The sequence below is a fragment of the Scomber japonicus genome, chromosome 14, assembly GCF_027409825.1.
Source record: "Scomber japonicus isolate fScoJap1 chromosome 14, fScoJap1.pri, whole genome shotgun sequence".
NCBI lineage: Eukaryota > Metazoa > Chordata > Actinopteri > Scombriformes > Scombridae > Scomber > Scomber japonicus.
Genome location: NC_070591.1, coordinates 19,153,695 through 19,172,327, shown reverse-complemented (window position 1 = coordinate 19,172,327; position 18,633 = coordinate 19,153,695). Strand labels below are relative to the sequence as shown.

Here is an 18,633-nt window from a genome sequence, read left to right as displayed (position 1 = left end):
CTTTCAGCTATACAGTACTGATACCCCCAGATTCTCATGGTTTAGATGTGTTCAAGTTGAATGGGAGGACAATGGCCATGGCGGCAGTTACAAGTGTGATCGCACTTGCATACATAAACATGCACACACACATACACACACACATACACACATTAAACATGCACAAACTCAGTACATACCTATGTGCTCTAACATCTGACACCGCTTCCCCGCTGCTCCCACCGTGTCAGCAGGGGAAGTCCATTCATTTCAGATAAATGCCTTGTGAATCAGAAAGACTCCAAACCAGGACTGAGGTTTCAGTTTACATGGAGACCGAACGTTAACAGCTTGTGTCCGCCACATCTGAACCATTCATAAATATGTTTTATATCTCATACGCAAAGGCTGTGATAAGGTGGACTGGAACCATCAATCATGAAGCGATACGGACTGCGCAGAACTGTAAAAGAAAGGTAACATGAAATTTCACATTGTTCATTTTAACCAGTCAGTGGTCAAACGTCTGAAACTTTAGCAGCCAAAGTCTTGTTCAATACAATCTGTGGGACTCCAACTTCATGCTCTTTACCACTCAGAAGCAGTCACACAACTAGCCGGCGTATCAGTTATCACAACCCTTTTAGCATTTCCTGTTCACAAACCAAACCTTGAGATTTGCTCAGAGGCAATCTATCATTGAGATTTATGTTTGTGTGCCCACACTCCCACTCCCCCCAGCATGATGCAGGCTACCAGTCTGCAGAAAGTTATTTAAAAAACTGCAAAGAAATGAGAATGGACCAGAGATGGAGAAAAACAAATAAACTACGAGGAAAAGCTGAAGAGCTTTACAGATGTGAAGACAATGGAAGTGAGAAAGAATTAAATCACAACACACAAGCTAAAGAGAGAGTGTATAGAGAGAGTATAGTGTATCAAATCAGGGCGTCAAGGTGCCAACCAAAAAAATAAATAAATTAACCATGCACCTTCAAAAAGAAAATCACTTATTTTAACACGTGTCCTTTTATAAGACAGATTCATTATAAATGAAACTACCCTTTCTGCCAGTGCTAATGAGGACATTATATCTGGCACTGGTTGTTTTATTTCATCAGCTACATGATCAGAGACTCAAGCCAACATCAAATAATTCATTTTACATAACTCCTTGCTTTCGTCAATTAAAGCTGCACCAATTAATTGATTAGTTGCTATTCAATTAATTGACAAATATTTCGATAATTGATCTTCTTTTTGAGTCATTTTTTGAGATAAAAAGTTTCTCAAATGTAAATATTTTCTTCTGTAAAAGTAAACTGAATATATTTCCGTCGTGGACTGCTGGTGGTAACAAAACTAGATACTTGAGGAGGTTTTTGGAAACACAAACTGACATTTTTCACTATTTTCTGACATTTTATGGACCAGTTAACAAACAACTACCATAATTAAACGAGAAAATGTCAGCAGAATATGTGATAATGAAAATAATTGTTAGGTGCAGCCCTAAAGGAGCACTAACCCTAACCCTAACCCATATGTTGCCACTTGCCAGTGTTCATTCAAAAAAGGTTTCCCCTGTCTTCTAATGTGTCTCAGTCTGATGCCAGAATAGAAGCAATAATGTAGACAAAGCTGGAGGTTCACCTTCCTTGAAACCAGGAAGTTACAACAAAGGGCCTTCACTGATATTCATTCAATCTGCGTTCCTGAGAGATTGGCCACCGCTGCTCTGGCCTTGACCTTACAGCAGGCTTTCTAGGTTTGACAATGTACACTCTCAACCTCTCATACTGTATGCTTATTCTGTGAGCTGCCCTGCCTGTAACACCACCAGAGACAATAGATCCCATTAGACTCACTGGAAGAAATGTTTGTGCTTGTGTCAACGATTGCCAGAATCATGAAATGTCAAACTGATTCAACATGACTTGGAAATATAACAACGTGTTTCTTTTTTCGATCTTTACTTTCCTGACTTTCAGTCACGTACAACTACCGGGCTTTCCATTTCCTCAAACCCACGAACATGACATCACCACAGCAACGGTCACGTCCAATTAGAGCCTAGAGAGCGGCAGGAGGGCTGAACCCCCACTAATGGGAAATAGATATCGCAGTTATTACTCTGCTAGGAGGGTACATTTATTGGGAAATATCACACACCACCTCGCTAAATGATGGAGACAGAGGCAAATTAGAGCAGAGGTCAATCTGACAGATCCATCAAGCTATGAAAAGGCCATATTCCCAACACGTATTACATATCTGCTTTCTTTAGAGAGCCAGAGCATAGTGATAGCAGACTTTTTTTAAGGAACCTTGAGGCCATTGGGTAAAAGTCAGCCCAACAGAAACAAACCCCATATAAAACTCAGCAGGATGTTGTACTGAATGTGTGTGGGCATATCACATTCTGGTAAAACACCCAAGCACAAGAGCACAAAATTATCACATCCCACTGAAAAACAACATCGTCCATTCTTCCCACCTCAGAACTCAAGCTAAAAAACACAAGACATGTGAAGTGAGTAGGAAGTGACAAATAAGTGGCCTTTGATTTGGTTTACAGTTAAAATATTCAAATCCATTCCCAAGTGTTTTGTCTATGTTTTCTGTCAATATTATGAAACTCGCTGCAATTCCCACTCGCCAAATAAAACCTCAAGTTTCACTCAAATAGTGTAAAATGTCTAAACACATGGTATGGTTTGTGGAGAGGGCTGAGCTTTCCGAACTCTGTTTGACACAGTCAGCTACCAAAGGCACAGTCAGTCAGACCCCATTGTGAAATCCGAATAATTAAAGGATTTAGCCAATCAATCTCCCAGTGCAATTTCCTCCATCCTGGCTCCAGCCCAATGGGGTTTAAGGGCAGCCTGTGGAGGTGAAGGTCACGGATCTATGGGACGTGTTCAGGAAGTAGCAGCACACAGCTCAGCCTGTAATGAATATCACGGACGTCAGAGTAAACACAACACCACCAGTCACACCTCGAATCACACTCTCTCTAAAATATTCTGCATTCCCAGCAAACACTGCACACTCAGTTACTTCAGAATCTGTTCACTCAGTACTGTCTGCAAAAGAAGCCAAACTGGAGACTGTATTGTATGGAGGGATATCTGAAACATGTTAGGCCAAATAAATATGGAAAAAATCCATTCAGGGGGGCAATTACAGTTGGCATAGCAATTGGTATCTGCACACAAACACATGCTAACAACATGAGTGGGGACCACAAAAAATAATAAGCTATTAAGTATTAGTCGAGGCACACAGTACAACATTGATGTTTCTGCTGGTGAATAACGTGGGCATTGAGAGATGGGGAGACACAGAACAAAGACTGTATGTCAGACCTGGGAAGGAACATCAGTCCTGCAAGTGTCTGAAACATATTCCATTTATTTTTCCTTAATCACCAATCAACCCTGCTGTCAAGTGGTTTGAGCCATGCTCAGAGAAAATATTCGGTCAGTCAGTGAGATCTTAAGCACAATACATCTCTCTATGCCTTGCCACGCTCTGTGAAGACAGAAATGAACCAAAATGAATTGGAATCAGCCAGAAGTCAATTAAACATGAAATAATACTCCCACAGAGGCTTGGTGTACTGTGGGATGTTTTTTTCCACACAAAAGTCGGGATGTCACATGAGGTAGAGGTTCTGCCTTCCAGTTTTCGACCTCGATTCAAAACAAGACGTTCCTTTCTGCCCGCAAAGGATTGAGATTAGGTGGCCACCTGTGTGTCCAAGAGTTCGCTATCAAAAGCAGAGAGCCAAAGGAGAAAGAAAACCCCAAAACAGAAAACTATTTATTGAGACAAATTCAGAGCAGGAAGGGAAATATTTGGTTAGCTCGGCGGCGAACGGTCGGCGGTGTTGGAGCAGTCCACGGTTGAAGTAGGGGGGAACAGCCGGCCCTTTGTTTGCGAACAGAATGGTGCACTCCGTGGGGTCACTGCAGGAGGCCCAACATCACAGACACAAGGACACACACACACATTCTCCTCCTCTCACACACATGCATGCACACACACACATGTTTGTCTGCACATGCATGCACTCACACACAAAAACCATAACATTCCTCTGCTTCTATGAATGTTTTATTAACCATGTGAATGGGTCACAGAGTTACACCCCCTAGCATAACTATAGTCTCCATAGTCACACACACACACACATATACCCACATGCAAACACGCTCCTGCTCTTTCTCACACTCACACACCTAGCAGGCAGTGTGGATGACATTCACATGGTGGGATTCCTGGTCTTTCATTGACATCAAACCTGCGTCTCCTTGTTAGGTCAGACTGTGTGAGACTGGCCCGAAACCATGAATCCCCAGTTACAGGCAGTCTGTAATTTAGATCTGTGTATCCTGGTATCTTTGCCTCAAATATGCATTAAAGGATTAGTTCACCCAATCACCAAAAAGATATACCCTCACTTCCCGCTGGTATGTAGCCATGTGAATAGTTTTGGTTTTATTTGCCGCCTCAGAGCTTCTAGTCGTCACCCCACTACGATGGAATTTAGTTTGTCGTGTTCACATAAAAAAATTCATTTTAAAAGCTTGGTAGCAAACTAAACTAGAGACAACGCACTATTTTGACAGCCTGTTCTGTGAATTATTCAAAGATATGGCGACACACTCTCTCTGATCCAGTCCATTCACTTCCATCGTATTAAGATCAGAAACAAACATCTCAAAACTTGGACAATTAAAACCAAAATGATCTGCATGTCTACCACCAAAGTAAAATTGAGAAAACTGAATGAAGTGAACATTTAAAATATTCTTTACATTTTGGAAAATAGGATTTGTCTTGTCACTGTGTAGTTGCAAGACAACCAGTGGAAACTCATCAAGAAATAATTAGCATGTGCACCCATGAAATCACAACTTGCACAATTAGTTTTTTGTAATGGATTCAACAAACGATACTCTGTATAATGTGTTAATTAGGGAGATTTAGGATTGCTAGTGGGCTTAGACTTTGGAGAGAACCAGGCTAGCTTTCAGTCTTTATGCTAAGCTGAGCTAACCTTCTCCTGGCTCCAGTTTCATACTTAACTGGCAGACATAAGAGTGGCATAAATTTTGTTCTACCCCTCAGCAAGAAAGCAAATAAGCTAATTTCCTAAAATGTCAAACCATTTTTTTAAAATGAAATGCAGACAAATAAGGAATCTAAAGAGGAAGAAAGTGATTTACATGTGGCTGCAGTTTTCACCTTGATGTTTTTGTCTGAATAACAGGATCCTAAAAGTCTTAAAACAGCCTTTAAACTGACATTGGCACTTTTAAGTGACCTCTCGCAGTTAAAGTGTGACCCGTTGTTTTGTCCAGCCTGAGGTAAACTGGAAAGTCACTTACATCAGTTGTAAACATCCTGGAAGATACACAACAAGCGGACATTTAGCTCAAACTACCCCCTCTACTTTTATGAGCACAAGACATTGCCAGTTAGTCCGACCCCTTACGTGCACAGTGCTGCTCTTTTTGGACAAATCACGACAACCTCAGCCACTCAAAGATACCCGGCCAATAGTTGGTGTATACTGTATCCCCTGAGCCCACACACAAACATCTATTAGACCCCACCGCTGAACCTGGAACCAGAACATCTCACCCAATGCCATGCAAAGGTGTGAAACTAGGAGCATTTCCAGAACCAACCATCAGCCCCTTCACCACACAAGCAGGAATGGTTATTCCTCATGCTCCTCCGTACCCCCACCAAGAGCAACCACTGTTTGGTTTGGACAGCCCTGCGAGGAGACCTCCACGTTGGACAAACTAGAACACACCGCGGCCCTGTAACACAGCCCGCGTAGTCAGACATAACAGGCTTCACACTTCAGTGCTGCTGTAGAGATCAATGTGCAGTAGTAATTTACATTTTACAAACCTTGTATTTATCAATCATTAAACCACTTAAATGACAAATTGCATTCAATCCTGCCAGCCTCCTGTCAGTATACTTTATTCATATATCAGTGATGCAACAATCAATATTGCATCCATCTGGTAATTTCTGTTTTGTGTCTTTTTCAGCTCAACCAATGAATGCTGTGCATCACGATGGCTGCAATTTCACTTGTCTGTTTAATATCCTTTCTGATGTTGACAGCCGGATCATATTGCTGCGTTTCCATACTTGGTCTGAAAATGATTGTTATGCATCTGATGTGGCTGTTTTTATTTGAATCAAAATGTGTGGGACTGTGATGCCAGTGTCAGCTTGACTACTTCCACATGTGGCTTTGAAGATCCAATAGCAACACAAGCACAATCCGTTGTTTGCGCGCTCTGACCTGTCACTTAACATACCCACTTTTCAGACAAAATGAAAGTCGCACCAAAGTGACACGTGGAACCGTAGCCTTTGATTAGCGTCTATCCCCCCACATGCCTGCTGGAGATCTCTTGAGAAACATTTAGGACTGGTTTCACCGTCCTGCTGTGTTTATCTTATTAACTCTAGTCTCGGTGATACTGCAGTCCTCCCAGTCACGATGGAGAGAGCATTATTGTAGATAATGCCCAACATTAATCTCATGCTGCCCTACATATTCAGGGTTAGAGGTCAAAGCCATTTCATGTTGTCATCCTCATGCTTGAACTTGTATCAGGCTGTCTCCTCCCCAGGACTATTTATTATTACCCTAATGCCCTGGTTTCAGATATCACTTAGACTCTCCTTCTCTCTCTCTGACTCTGTCTCTCTCTCTCTCTCCCTCTCTCTCTCTCTCTGCTTACACAGATGTGAGGTATATTAAAATGTTCAAGTATTCTAGTATAAACCCATGGCATTTTGTTGAAAAAAGACTCAAATATGTGTATAATGCCTCTTGAACAAAGGGAGATACTGCCATGGTACAAAAACGCTAAGGAAAGCCGAGGGCTGAAGCACTTCCATTCTTTTGCTGTTGTGCATCATTAGAGAAGTGATATACACTAATCCGTGAGCACTGATGACTCCATTTGTAATTTTTGGGATGTCTTTTGTCGGCATATGTTACTCTCTATAGACTGCGAGTTGAGCACACCAGTTCTTTTGTATACTCCCATGTTGTCATAATCCAATAAGTCCTCCGAATTATGAAACGGGTATTTTAATGGCATGCTAATAACAGAGGACAACAGCATACTATTGGGAAATTATCATTTGGTTTTTGAAATGTATTATTTCCAAAAAACAACTATAAATCTGTCAACATCTGTTTTGAAGGGCTTCTAATTTACATTGGTCATTCTCAAATGCCACTCTGAATTCTCACAGTGTTTTTCAAAGATGACACTTAACCAAGTAGAAAACAGTATTGCATATAGTCACATAAATAACCACAACAATTAATCATATTTTGTTTTTCTCAAAGAACTTGACATGGTATGGGAAAAGCCATAATCCTAATGCGATTGCGTGCTATGACAAAGCCATAGAACACGCTATCTCAGCTAACTGCATAATGCTGCTCTGCTATCACACACACATTTTCAAACACATCTCCAGAATAGTCCAGATTTAAGACCTGTCGCTGGTGTGGAACATAGTGAAAAGGAGTATCCTGTGGGGCCCTTGGGGGCCAGAAAGGTACTTAGTAGCCCCGTATGTGTGCTTGTGTGTGTGTGTGTGTGTGTGTGCATGTGTGTGTGTGTGTGTGTGTGTGTGTGTGTGTGTGTGTGTGTGTGTATGTGTATGTGAAGTGGCAAAGAGTGACCCGAGAGGCCCAGCTAGTTACAGCCTCTCTGCTGGAGACCACCACTTCCACAAAACAAGCATTGTTGGTACAGAGCTCCAGACACCAGAGACACACACTGGAAACAACTCATATGCACACACACAAGTACACATGCACACACACATATAAAAATAGACAAAATTGTGGCCGATGGTGAGTTTGAAATTGGCAACCAAAGCAAAGGTAATGCAGTGTTTGCCATGAATATATTTACAGAAAGTCGCTGGCAAGATGTTTATCTAACATCTACACCGGAGTGTTTCACTACAAAACTTTCGCTGACACACACATAGAAACACACACACAACACACTGTACAAAATGTGGATCACTGTCACTAACAATAGCCCTTGGGTGGTTGGTCAGACTATTATTGTAGGTGTTTCTATGCTAATAATGTGTGACTGAGAGCATGTCAAAAGCAGTTACTGGAAATAATGTGGGGAGCTGGAAATTGTGAGGTGGAATTACTTTGCATGCTATGAAAAAAAAGTAGAGTGTTGAGTTTCAACAGTGGCTTTGTCTCACCAGTGTTACACAATTGAGTACAAATTCAAATCTGAAACGCTGTGCCAAAGCCACTGCATCATTGTTATTACTCTATCGAAGCAAAATAGCATAAGGAAAACACCACCACCACCATCATCATCATCATCATCATCATCATCATCATCTATATCATCATCAGAGAGAGAGGCGGGGGGGTTAGAGGGGTGTCAGCATCATGACCTCCACCTCTGGCTGTGCGCTCTACAGAGACATCGTTGGCTGAAAGCGGTATACGTCAGCACCTCACCGCTCCAGTATAACCCCCCTCAAGCTTCTGGTGGTCACACAAACGCAAGTGTGAAAGTAGCAGCTCCAACTGTTGCCCGGACTAACCCATTCAGCATCAACGTCCCACACAGTCTGACACAGAGGAGTGAGACGGCTCACCGAGCAAGAAGGTGGAACTGGGAGAAGAGGTGGAACATTTACGCACAGCCTTTTTAGTCCGGATCTTTTTGGCGCGTCTTTGAAGTGAACATTGGATAGTTTTAGACGTTTTGCTGCACCATTTACCTCTTGGATTTTGCTTTTGTATTTATTTAAGTACTTAAACTACATCTCAGACAATGTTTTCCTCGCACCTGCTCCTGTTGCTGTTACACTGTGTCCTGGGTTTTGCATCGGTCAGGATCATGAAAAAGGGTTCCGGGAGCGCACAGGACAGTAGCTTCTTCCAGTCGTCGTCGTCGTCGTCAGACCCCTTCTCAGATGACCTGGATCAGGACATGGTCTCCCAGCATATGTCCAAACTGTACGAGAAATCCAACCAGGAAAACCGCCTTAAAGAGGGAAACACAGTCCGGAGTTTCAGAGCCAGCCAAGGTGTGTGAACATATTGATCAACCTGTCTGCAATAGTGCTAAAATCGCCTCCTGCAAAGATGCTCAGGTGTACTCATTGAAATGTATTTGTGGAACTAAAAACTAGAAGTGTAGCATTATCTTACATTATTGCTGCAGAAATCTGACGCAAAAACAAAAAGTGAGTAGAAGTCAGAAACTCACCTGATCCTCTCCATGGATAGTTATTAAAAGTGCAAGAGCTCATTGGGCTGCATGGCTCTGCCAGACGCTCTAAATAGGTAGGATTGTTTTGAAACAGTCTGAGAATGCATTTAAATGATTTTGGGACGCTGTGAGCACACGGTGTTTGTGGCAACAGCTGTGCCCCTTCTGCGCGGTGTCTCATCAATTACCGCAGACAGACGCGCAATATGCCCAAGAATGCCTGCGATTCCCTGTGAGCCGAGCAATGCCCAACTTCAATAAAGTTGAAACCGCAGCCACAGTTACGCGCTGCAAATGGTCATTGTCATGGCTTCTGTGTTCCTGTTGCGGCTACAGGATATGTGTGACTCCACGTTCTGGAGTCAAGGGGCTTAAGGCACAGTCGTTCCTCTCTGTCTGAGGCTGTTTTTATAAACACAACTCATAGACATTTATATCCCACATAGCTCTCAGATGGCATATCATAACACATGTGTATTTTTACTGCAAAGGCTGACTGTAATCCAAGGAGAGATGTAAGCGAGTTTTCACAACAATGTAAGATCTGTAAAAACAGTTGATTATGTCTTGGTGTCCGGGCAGACAGTGCTGGCTGTATTAGGCTTAAGGGGAAGCTTATTGAGAAACTGAGGTAAGCATTTCCATATGCAGGCTGAATCCGAGGTAATGTATATCTCTTGAGTCAGTCCATACTTCCGCTGAACTCTTATACAATGAACAATAACTCTGCTGTTGAAGTTAATGTTCATCATGAATATGTAGCTCTCTGCTCGCCCCCTCCACCCCTGCCAGCCAGATCCCCAGAGTTTGCTTCCTCTTAAGGGCACCTTCTGAAATGCATGCAGCCAAGGCATGCAGCCATGTACCAGCCATATGGCTCAGTCATGTAACAGACTTTAATAAGGAAAGGTGTTTCATTGTCCCAATTTGGAGTGTAACCACAGGAGTAGTGCTTTTGGTGTAATTTGGCACCTATTTTCAAATCCTGTTTCAATTGATGTCACATTTTATTATGTTTGTTTTTTTTATTCCTTTTCATGAAAACAGTTTTTAAACAAAATGAATGAAAAATACCATAAAAGCTCAAAAGTCTGAGTTCAATTGAGGTTTCTTTCTTGGTCACCTGTGCTTACATTGGAAAACACATCATCTAATGATGCCAAACATTTTTGTCCATCAGTATGGACCTGTCAAAGAACAACTGAAGAACCATGGAACATATACAAATACTGGCTAATTTGTCCATTTAAAACAGGAACATAGAAACACCTGTGAGCTACTAAACAGCACAATTGTTTCCATTCAACCCATTTTTTATGTCAAAGAGGTTTGGCAAATCTTATAAAAGAGAATTAGTTTATAAAAACATGGGTGAAGAATGGGTGTTATTGTTGTGTTGTTCACCTGACTGACTCGATTGACTGATTGTCATTGCAGACTCCTCAGACCACAGGTTGGTGTATCGACTAAACCTTACAACCCTACAGGACTCAGAGGTCATCCTCTCTGCCACATTCCACTTCCTGCTAGATCGGCACCCTCATCAAAAACCCTGGTTCTGTAAACGCTTCAAGAGCCCATCCTGTCGTTCCTCGCCTATCCACCCATCTACGTCCATCAGCCTGCTCCTTCGCTCTGTCTCCTCGGGGTTAGGGGTCAGCTTTGGGTCAATGGGGTCATTCCTGGGCAATATGACCTTCCACCCCCACAGGAGAGGGGTGTGGCAGATGAAAGATGTGACCCAGGTCATAATGGAGGCACGGGACAAGGGTCATCTCCTAGTGTCAGTGGAGTTGGACTTAGGGCAGCAGTACCAGAGGAAACCAGAGGAAGGACCGTCTGCTGGCAGCCTGCCCTACCTGTTACTCTACGCTAATGACCGTGCCTTGGCAGAGCCCAACAGTGTGGCTACAAGCCTTCAGAGGTACGACCCGTTCCCCGAGGGAGGAGAGCCCTCACATTCCTCACAGTCCTCTCGCCTCCTGCACAGGCCTAATTCCTCACCAGAGTTGAAAGGACGTGTGAGAAGGGAAGCAAATAGCCCTTCTGACCCCATTCAGAACAATGAGCTGCCCGAGGTCGACTACAGGCCTGATGGGTACAGGAAGGATGAACTCTGGGAGAGCACTTGGTACCTGGCGCTCAAACCAAAGCTTAAATCAGGAAGGAAGGAAAAGAAGAGAAAGAGCCAGGAGGAAGAACGAGTAGAGCCAGGTAGAATAGATAGAGAAGAACCTCAGGTTCTCAAAGAAGCAGAAATAACATCAGAGGGGCTCAAATCTGACGGCTCAACTGTGAAAAGACTGAAAGACAGTCGCACACTGGTGGTGGACGGACAAAGGCATGAGCGTAGACATGAGGAGAGGAATGGAAAAAAGCACAAGGGCAGTTCTACCCCTCAGTCGCCTGTTCTGAACTTTGATGAACAAACAATGCGTAAGGCCCGCAGGAGACAGTGGGGAGACACCCAGCACAAAGGCTGCTCCAGGAGGAACCTCAGAGTGGATTTTGCAGACATTGGCTGGAGCGAGTGGGTCATAGCACCCAAGGCCTTTGATGCCTACTACTGCACTGGCACATGTGGATTTCCCTTGCCTAAGGTAAGAGCAAACACCTAAGTTACTCTATATTGTCTAATTTGTTTCCAAAATGGCAGATTTCTTAGTTAATTTTCCATCTACTCTCCCATTTACCTCTACCTCTACTCAAACTTTCTTCTAGGTGGTGAGGCCCTCTAACCATGCCACCATTCAGAGCATAGTCCGAGCTGTTGGGATCATCCCTGGGGTTCCTGAGCCCTGTTGTGTCCCAGAGAGGATGAGTCCTCTAGCAGTGCTCTACCAGGATGAATCCAGGAACCCAGTGCTCAAGATTTACCCCAATATGTCCGTCCAGTCCTGCTCCTGCAGATAAAAAACAAAACAAAACTCAAAAAAGCGGGCATCAGCCTTGGAGACAGAGGACAAGGACGGATGTGGAGAGAAACATAAAAACAGGACTTACAGAGACAGAAGCATACCTCTGTTTGTTACGTGGTTTCTTGATACTGAGAAACAGAGTCACTTTGGCCATTGTTATTCCTCAAGTAACATGGGCTGTAGAGAAATCACTTCCATCTCTCCTGTCCTGCGGCAGCAGACTTGAAGAGACATTGTCTGGCATCTGCCTTAGCAAGAGGAACAGAGTCACACATGTAAAGTCAGCTCCACATGTCTCAGAGGCCCAGTTGTTTTGATTCAGTGTTTGAGGGATTCAGTGGATAGGCACATTTAAGGGATGTTTTCCTTTTATCTCAGAGCGTACTTGTTTTTGCTCACAGTGGATTTGGGTTCACATTTTGTGTACACCAAAGGCTACAAATGAAAGACTTTATCAGCGTGTCATCAGGCAGCTCACAGAGTAAAATACAGATGACAGAGATTATAAAACATATTTCCACATTTTTCACATGCTGTGTGTAGCCTACAGCTGTTCTTGCTTTGAAGCTAATCGTGCGCCACATTGTACATACACGCATACATACAATGTTAACTTGTTTGCAAGACAGAAACATTATTGTACATTCTTGCTCTGTATATCTTAAAAAAGGAAGTATCCAATGAGTTGTGGAGAGCATCTGGAATTAATTTACACCCACAACCCCCCTCATAACATGTCAAGAATGTTATAATGAAACCAGAAATATTTTTTTATTTTAAATGTGAAAATTGGTTGAAATGAATTTGTCATGGTTACTAGGCTATGTATTACTATATTTTAGATGAGATTGTATTTTTTACATCTATATTGTTTAAATTATGAAAATTAGCTGTCTATAAATTAGAATAAAAAAGTAATTTAATCCAATACTAGAATATTATTGCTTCGTACTGTCTCTGTTATTCTTGGTCATTACTGCATATAATACTAGATTCTTTGGGGGGAACATGTCAAAACAAACCTAAAAGGGCACCACTGTTCCAAAATAACTTCAGTACAAAGGCAGGAAAGTTCCACTCAAAGATAACCAACATTCCCCTAAAGCCCCTTGACCCGTTATTACCCTCACACCAAAGGCTCGGACGTCTGTTGTCCAGCAAATAATGTGGCTGCCGTGGATTAATGGTTGATGGAGAAGGCAGGCACACACCAATTAGGACGTCAGCCACTTGAACTTCAAAACATACTGCGCTTCCCCATTTTTTACCCATCTGCCCCCCCTACCCTATTAATTTCTAAGTCCAGGATGTTATCCTCAAAGGACTATTTTTTCAACAGATGGTCGTAGAAAGAAAATACAGATTTTTGTCACTGTTAGCCTCAGGAAAAGGCGGCGACCCATGTGCTGCATAAACAGTGTGTCACACTGACAGTGAAATTGATTATTAACCCTGGGGTAAGGTGAAACTCTGTGATAGTTTCCTCTTGGGTCTGCAAAAGTTGGCACGGACCACAACGTCTGTTTTCAACAACTGCATGCTTTTACGTTTACTAAGATAGCCAAGACTGGACCATAATTTTGTCTCAAGGACAGAGACATTTAGCAATCACATAGGGGATAGGGACAGAAGATTGAGCTTGTATACTGTTTATTGCAATGAAGAATTATGTGTTAAGTATATGGAAAGCTAAAAAACTAGTATTCTTTCAGCACTGAATCACAGGGGATTTAATGTAGCCTTTTTAAAGACTACAAAAGGGACCCAAACATCACACAAGTTGGACCTTCTAGTTACTGATGTGTTCATACTGCAATCAATTGGAAGCCTACACACAGGTGATCTGCATTTACTTAATTAAGTGACTTCTAAAACCAACTGGCTGCAGCAGCAATCATTTTTGTGGAATGCGTGTTTTTATCAGTAAAGGAGGTGAATACTTATACATGTATTTTGTATTTTATAAATTGTAATTCATTTAGATCATGCGGTATAAATCTGTTTTCACTTCAACATTTAAGTGTCTTTTCCTGTTGATGAACATCAAATGCCATATTAAACCCCCTTTGATTCAATGCTGTTCTACAAGAAAACATGAAGCTGCCCAAAAATCATTGTAGCCTGGTGGTAAAAATCATGATACACTTTCCTATACCAAAATAAAATGTGTGGGTGTTTTTAATGAAAAGGAAAGGTTTGTATGAGACAGCATGGCCTGTAGTACTATATACAGTGTTCACAAGACCAAAGTAGGCCTTTGTTTTACTCTAATATGTGATGATGAGATGATGAGCAGTATGAAAACACTGAAAAGATTCACTTTAATCCATGCTTGAGGATGCAGTGAAACATGTCTGAAAAACCAAATGTATGAATTGGTTTTCTCCTATTTTGAACAAGTGGAAATGTTCAACAGAAAACCTTTTCTGGGGTCTAACCCCCTTTTAAATTAAGATGATGACTGTAATTAGGGTTATTATAAATCATGTTTACATTAATAGATGTTTTAGTTTCAAAGTAGGCTGGCCCAATTGTAATGACACATCCAGTTTCATTTTTTCCCCTCATTTCCTGACTGATCCCTTTAAAAGTCGGGACCCACAGTCTGCTATTACAAAGTGAACCCAATGTCAACCGCAATCACAGTCACAGGAGAGTACTTACAATGGTCAAATCCAGTTGAGAAAACCACAGTAGTCTCGGCTCGTGTTCAGAAACCAGTATGCCTACAAGCCAGAATGAAACGAGGCAAGCGGGGAAACCAAGAGCAATATTTTTTTTTCCACAAGATGACTGTTCAATTAATGGAGAGCAATACAGCCATTATTAGAAAACAGAGGATTTTCTGTGTCTGGGCTGAAATGGCTCTTTCTTCACATGGTTACTGAGCTCAGAGAACTAATATCTCTGTTCATTAGGACATAGCAATAATAGAGTGACACTGTGCCTCTTAATCACCAGTTTAATCATGTAGACAACTGGGTATCTTATTTAAAAACCTTATTTTTCTTTTAGAAAGTAAAAAAACAAACATGCAACTGCTCATCCGTTTTTAAAAGAATTTAACTTTTGTCGAACAATCTTTTGCAGGCTAAAGATAATTTAAGAAAAACTCAGAAACATCATGCTTTGCTGTATATGTTCACATATTTTGGCAATGTTTTGTGTGATGTTTTCCAAAGAAAAGTATTAATGAACTCCCTGAAGGCACCTGTTGATGGACTAATCAGTTTATGATGGACGAAGAAGCTGGGAGATAAACTCTCAAATAAAAGCAGATAACAGTGTGGGTGGGTTTACATCCCTGCTTACATTACAGAACAGGGTCGAGGCTTGACTTTCCCATGAACTTCATGCTTTCTTCCCGCCTCATTTACCTGCAACAGAGACGGCTATTTATGTCCATCTGTCCGCGGCCTGACCTGAATGGGCTGCAAGCTCACTGTTAGTGGAGAAAAACTAAAAAATCAAAAAACATAGCAGCAGGCTTGGATCCCATCCAGGTATGCAGATGAATGATAACAGTAAGCTTTTTAAACTAGATCCTGGCTTCATGTTTTAGCCTTGAACTCAACCTTAATTACTCATCCTATTTCAGCCCATTTTCTCAAACAGCATGCTTAAATGATGAGTGAAACATCAACAAAGGAAAACAAAGATTGTTTTTGATGCATCTAAAACAAGATGTAGCCTATGTCTCGCATTGTCGGCGCATGAGAACAGGATGGCAACAAAAAGATGTTAGTTTCCATAATTTTGGTGCAGTGCATTGATTTATATAACATTTTCTGAACTATAATTTGGTTCTGGTGTATCAGGACAGTCACAAAGTAAACATACAGATTATGTATGTGTATAGTGTATATATATATGTATATATATATATGTGTGTGTGTATGGGGGGGGGGGTGAGAGAGAGAGAGAGAGAGAGAGAGAGAGAGAGAGAGAGAGATATTACTTATTCTTTATCCTGACTAATCCACAGAAGAAAGTGTCACTACTATTTTTTTTTTGTTGGGGGGGGGGGGGGGTTACACAATTTCTGATAAATTGGCCTGAACCAACATGATGATGGAAGAAGAAAAGAAACTGGACACGTGTGTTTCATGTTTGAGAGTTTTAAATTTGAAAATTAATGTGCAAACACACTCAATCCATATCGCATGTACAAAGCAGAGATAAACTGTTAAATAAGAGGATTGCGTCAGGATATTTATGACAATCATGAGCTGTCCTCGAGATCTCTCCGTCTTTTTTTCCATCCTGAGTTCCATAAGGCACAAAATAAGCATCAAGCTAACATACAGGACTGAAGGACAGATAATAATCTGCAGTGAGATCAGCTTCCACGTATCTCTATCGTCATCTAGTGGACAGGCTGTGATGGCCACTTGCTATTTTCTTAACAGCTACCTACATTCACTGTTACGAAGTCTTGCCGTGAATCTAAATCTGTTAAATATGGATAACGCTCTACACATCATTTGGGAAATAAATATAGGTTTTTTTCTGTCTTCTGTTGTCTCAGTTATGAGAAGTCATGTGTCTGGACAGGTGGTGCCGCTCTCGGAAGTATTCGTGGCAGATCGGGCAGGTGAGTTTCTCCTCCCGTCTCCTCCTCACCTGGGACTCCGCAGCGAACTCCTTCTTATGATGAGAACGCATGTGGAAAACGAGGTCAGAGGTCATGCGGAAGGACAGGTTGCATTTGGCGCACCAGTTCTGCACCGACACGCCGAAAGAGGTGAAAGTCGGTGGGAGGATCGTGAGAGACGAGGTTGTCTGTAGCTGAGCGCCAATGTTTCTAGACCAGTGTTCCGGTGCGTAATGGAAAGAGCTGTTTAATGTCACAGGGGAGGGCACAGTCTGTAAGTCACTGCTCAGGATGTTGGATGCCAGCAGATTGTTGTATCCCATGACAGTCCTGGAGGGGAAAGCATCTATCTCTATGCGGCTAGAGGGGGCTGTTGTTGCTCTGTTGACATGCGCCGGTGGCTCACTTGGAGAAGTTCTTGTGCTCGGTTTACAAAAAGCACTTTTCTGCTCACTTTGACTGTTGGAAAGGACTGGAGAAAACGCACTTCTGCTGCTTGAGCGCACACCAGAACTCTCTCCTCTCTCCGAATCTGTCTCTCTCTCCCTGTCGTGCGTAAAAGTCCCTTTGGGTTCTCCCACTTCACCAAAAGCATAATTCTTACATCCCAACTGGTCCAGTTTGATCCTATCAGCTTTCAGCTTCCCCATAGAACCAGTAGCATCTCCTGCTGTCTGATCGTGGCCCTTGGTCAGCTGTGTAATGTTACCATCATTTGAAATATTCGTTTTTTCTAACAGAACACTTTTACGCCCTTTGAAGTATGGAGTTTCCTCGTATTTCCTTTTCTTGTGTGGGATCTCTGTGTCCTCATTGCTGCCAGATTTTTTGTGTTCCAATTCTCTGGCGATGTTGTGAAAATCTGTCACTCGGTGTTGCCTCTTAATTTCCACATGCTTATGCTCGTAAAGGCGGCTCCAAGTGTCACTCTTTACTTGGGTGCACAGGAGTCGGCAGTGAGCCAGGTACGGATACTCATAATTGAAGACCTGGTTACATTTTCCACATTTAAAATCTGAAAGAGACACAGATCATAAGAACATGGTTAGTATATAAATCTACTTGAATTAAATTACAAATGACATTTAAATAAACATCGTCTTACAAGCTTCCATCAATAAAACGTGGCATTATAAGGCTATGTCTCACCTTCACTTGATGCTCGGATCATGTCTGTGAAGCCCAGTAGGTGAGACAGCTCCTGGTCGTACCACACTAGTAGCTCTTCCTCCTGCCGGATGTCCCGGGTGGTCCGCACGTACAGTTGACCCGCTTTCAAAAAGGCCTCGGTATTCTGCTCCTCCTCATTGCGCGCAGCCTGCACGAGCCGAAGCCAGGACAGCACCAAAGCAGAATTACGCATGACCTCAGGGTCCACCTGTTGACAGAAACCACCCGCATTGTACATCACATATTATTTCATATTCTTTTCTTAGCCTTGAATTATACATTATAAATGTAGACACATATGTTGATCTGATTTCATCATCATGACAAACAAAAAATGCAAATACAGTCATATAAGACAAATTTAGTAATAATTTTAAAATGAACGAACAAATCCCACCTAGTCCATTTTGCGTGACAAACTGATCACACACTCACCTTAAATACGTAGGATTTCGCTCTCTTGTCGCAGGATTTCTGCGCTATGAAGGCGATGGTGTCATAGAAAGTGTGCTGGAGCACACATGGACCAAAGCACGTGCCTGCAGGGATGCTGCGCGTAACGACCACACTGGTGTAGAGGTCTGCTGGATGCTGGAGAAACTTACTGTCACTGGTCCAGATGGACCGAGGCAGAAACATGTGATCCATCGTT

The 18,633-nt window shown here is 42.3% G+C and overlaps 2 protein-coding genes across 2 annotated transcripts; one reads left to right on the top strand and one right to left on the bottom strand.

Annotated features, from left to right (window-relative positions):
- The first annotated feature begins 8,756 nt into the window (after nt 1-8,756).
- Nucleotides 8,757-12,212, top strand: gdf10a (growth differentiation factor 10a). Its single transcript, XM_053333127.1, has 3 exons — nt 8,757-9,114; nt 10,737-11,899; nt 12,021-12,212. The coding sequence occupies exons 1-3, from the start codon at nt 8,859-8,861 to the stop codon at nt 12,210-12,212; spliced, it is 1,611 nt and encodes a 536-aa protein (XP_053189102.1). The 5' UTR covers nt 8,757-8,858.
- Nucleotides 12,213-16,738: 4,526 nt separating this feature from the next.
- On the bottom strand, nt 16,739-18,633 carry prdm8 (PR domain containing 8). The gene is made up of 3 exons (XM_053333310.1): nt 18,417-18,633; nt 17,961-18,189; nt 16,739-17,826 (listed from the first exon to the last, which is right to left on the bottom strand). Exons 1-3 carry the CDS (start codon nt 18,627-18,629, stop codon nt 16,742-16,744), a joined length of 1,527 nt encoding a protein of 508 aa, XP_053189285.1. The 5' UTR covers nt 18,630-18,633; the 3' UTR covers nt 16,739-16,741.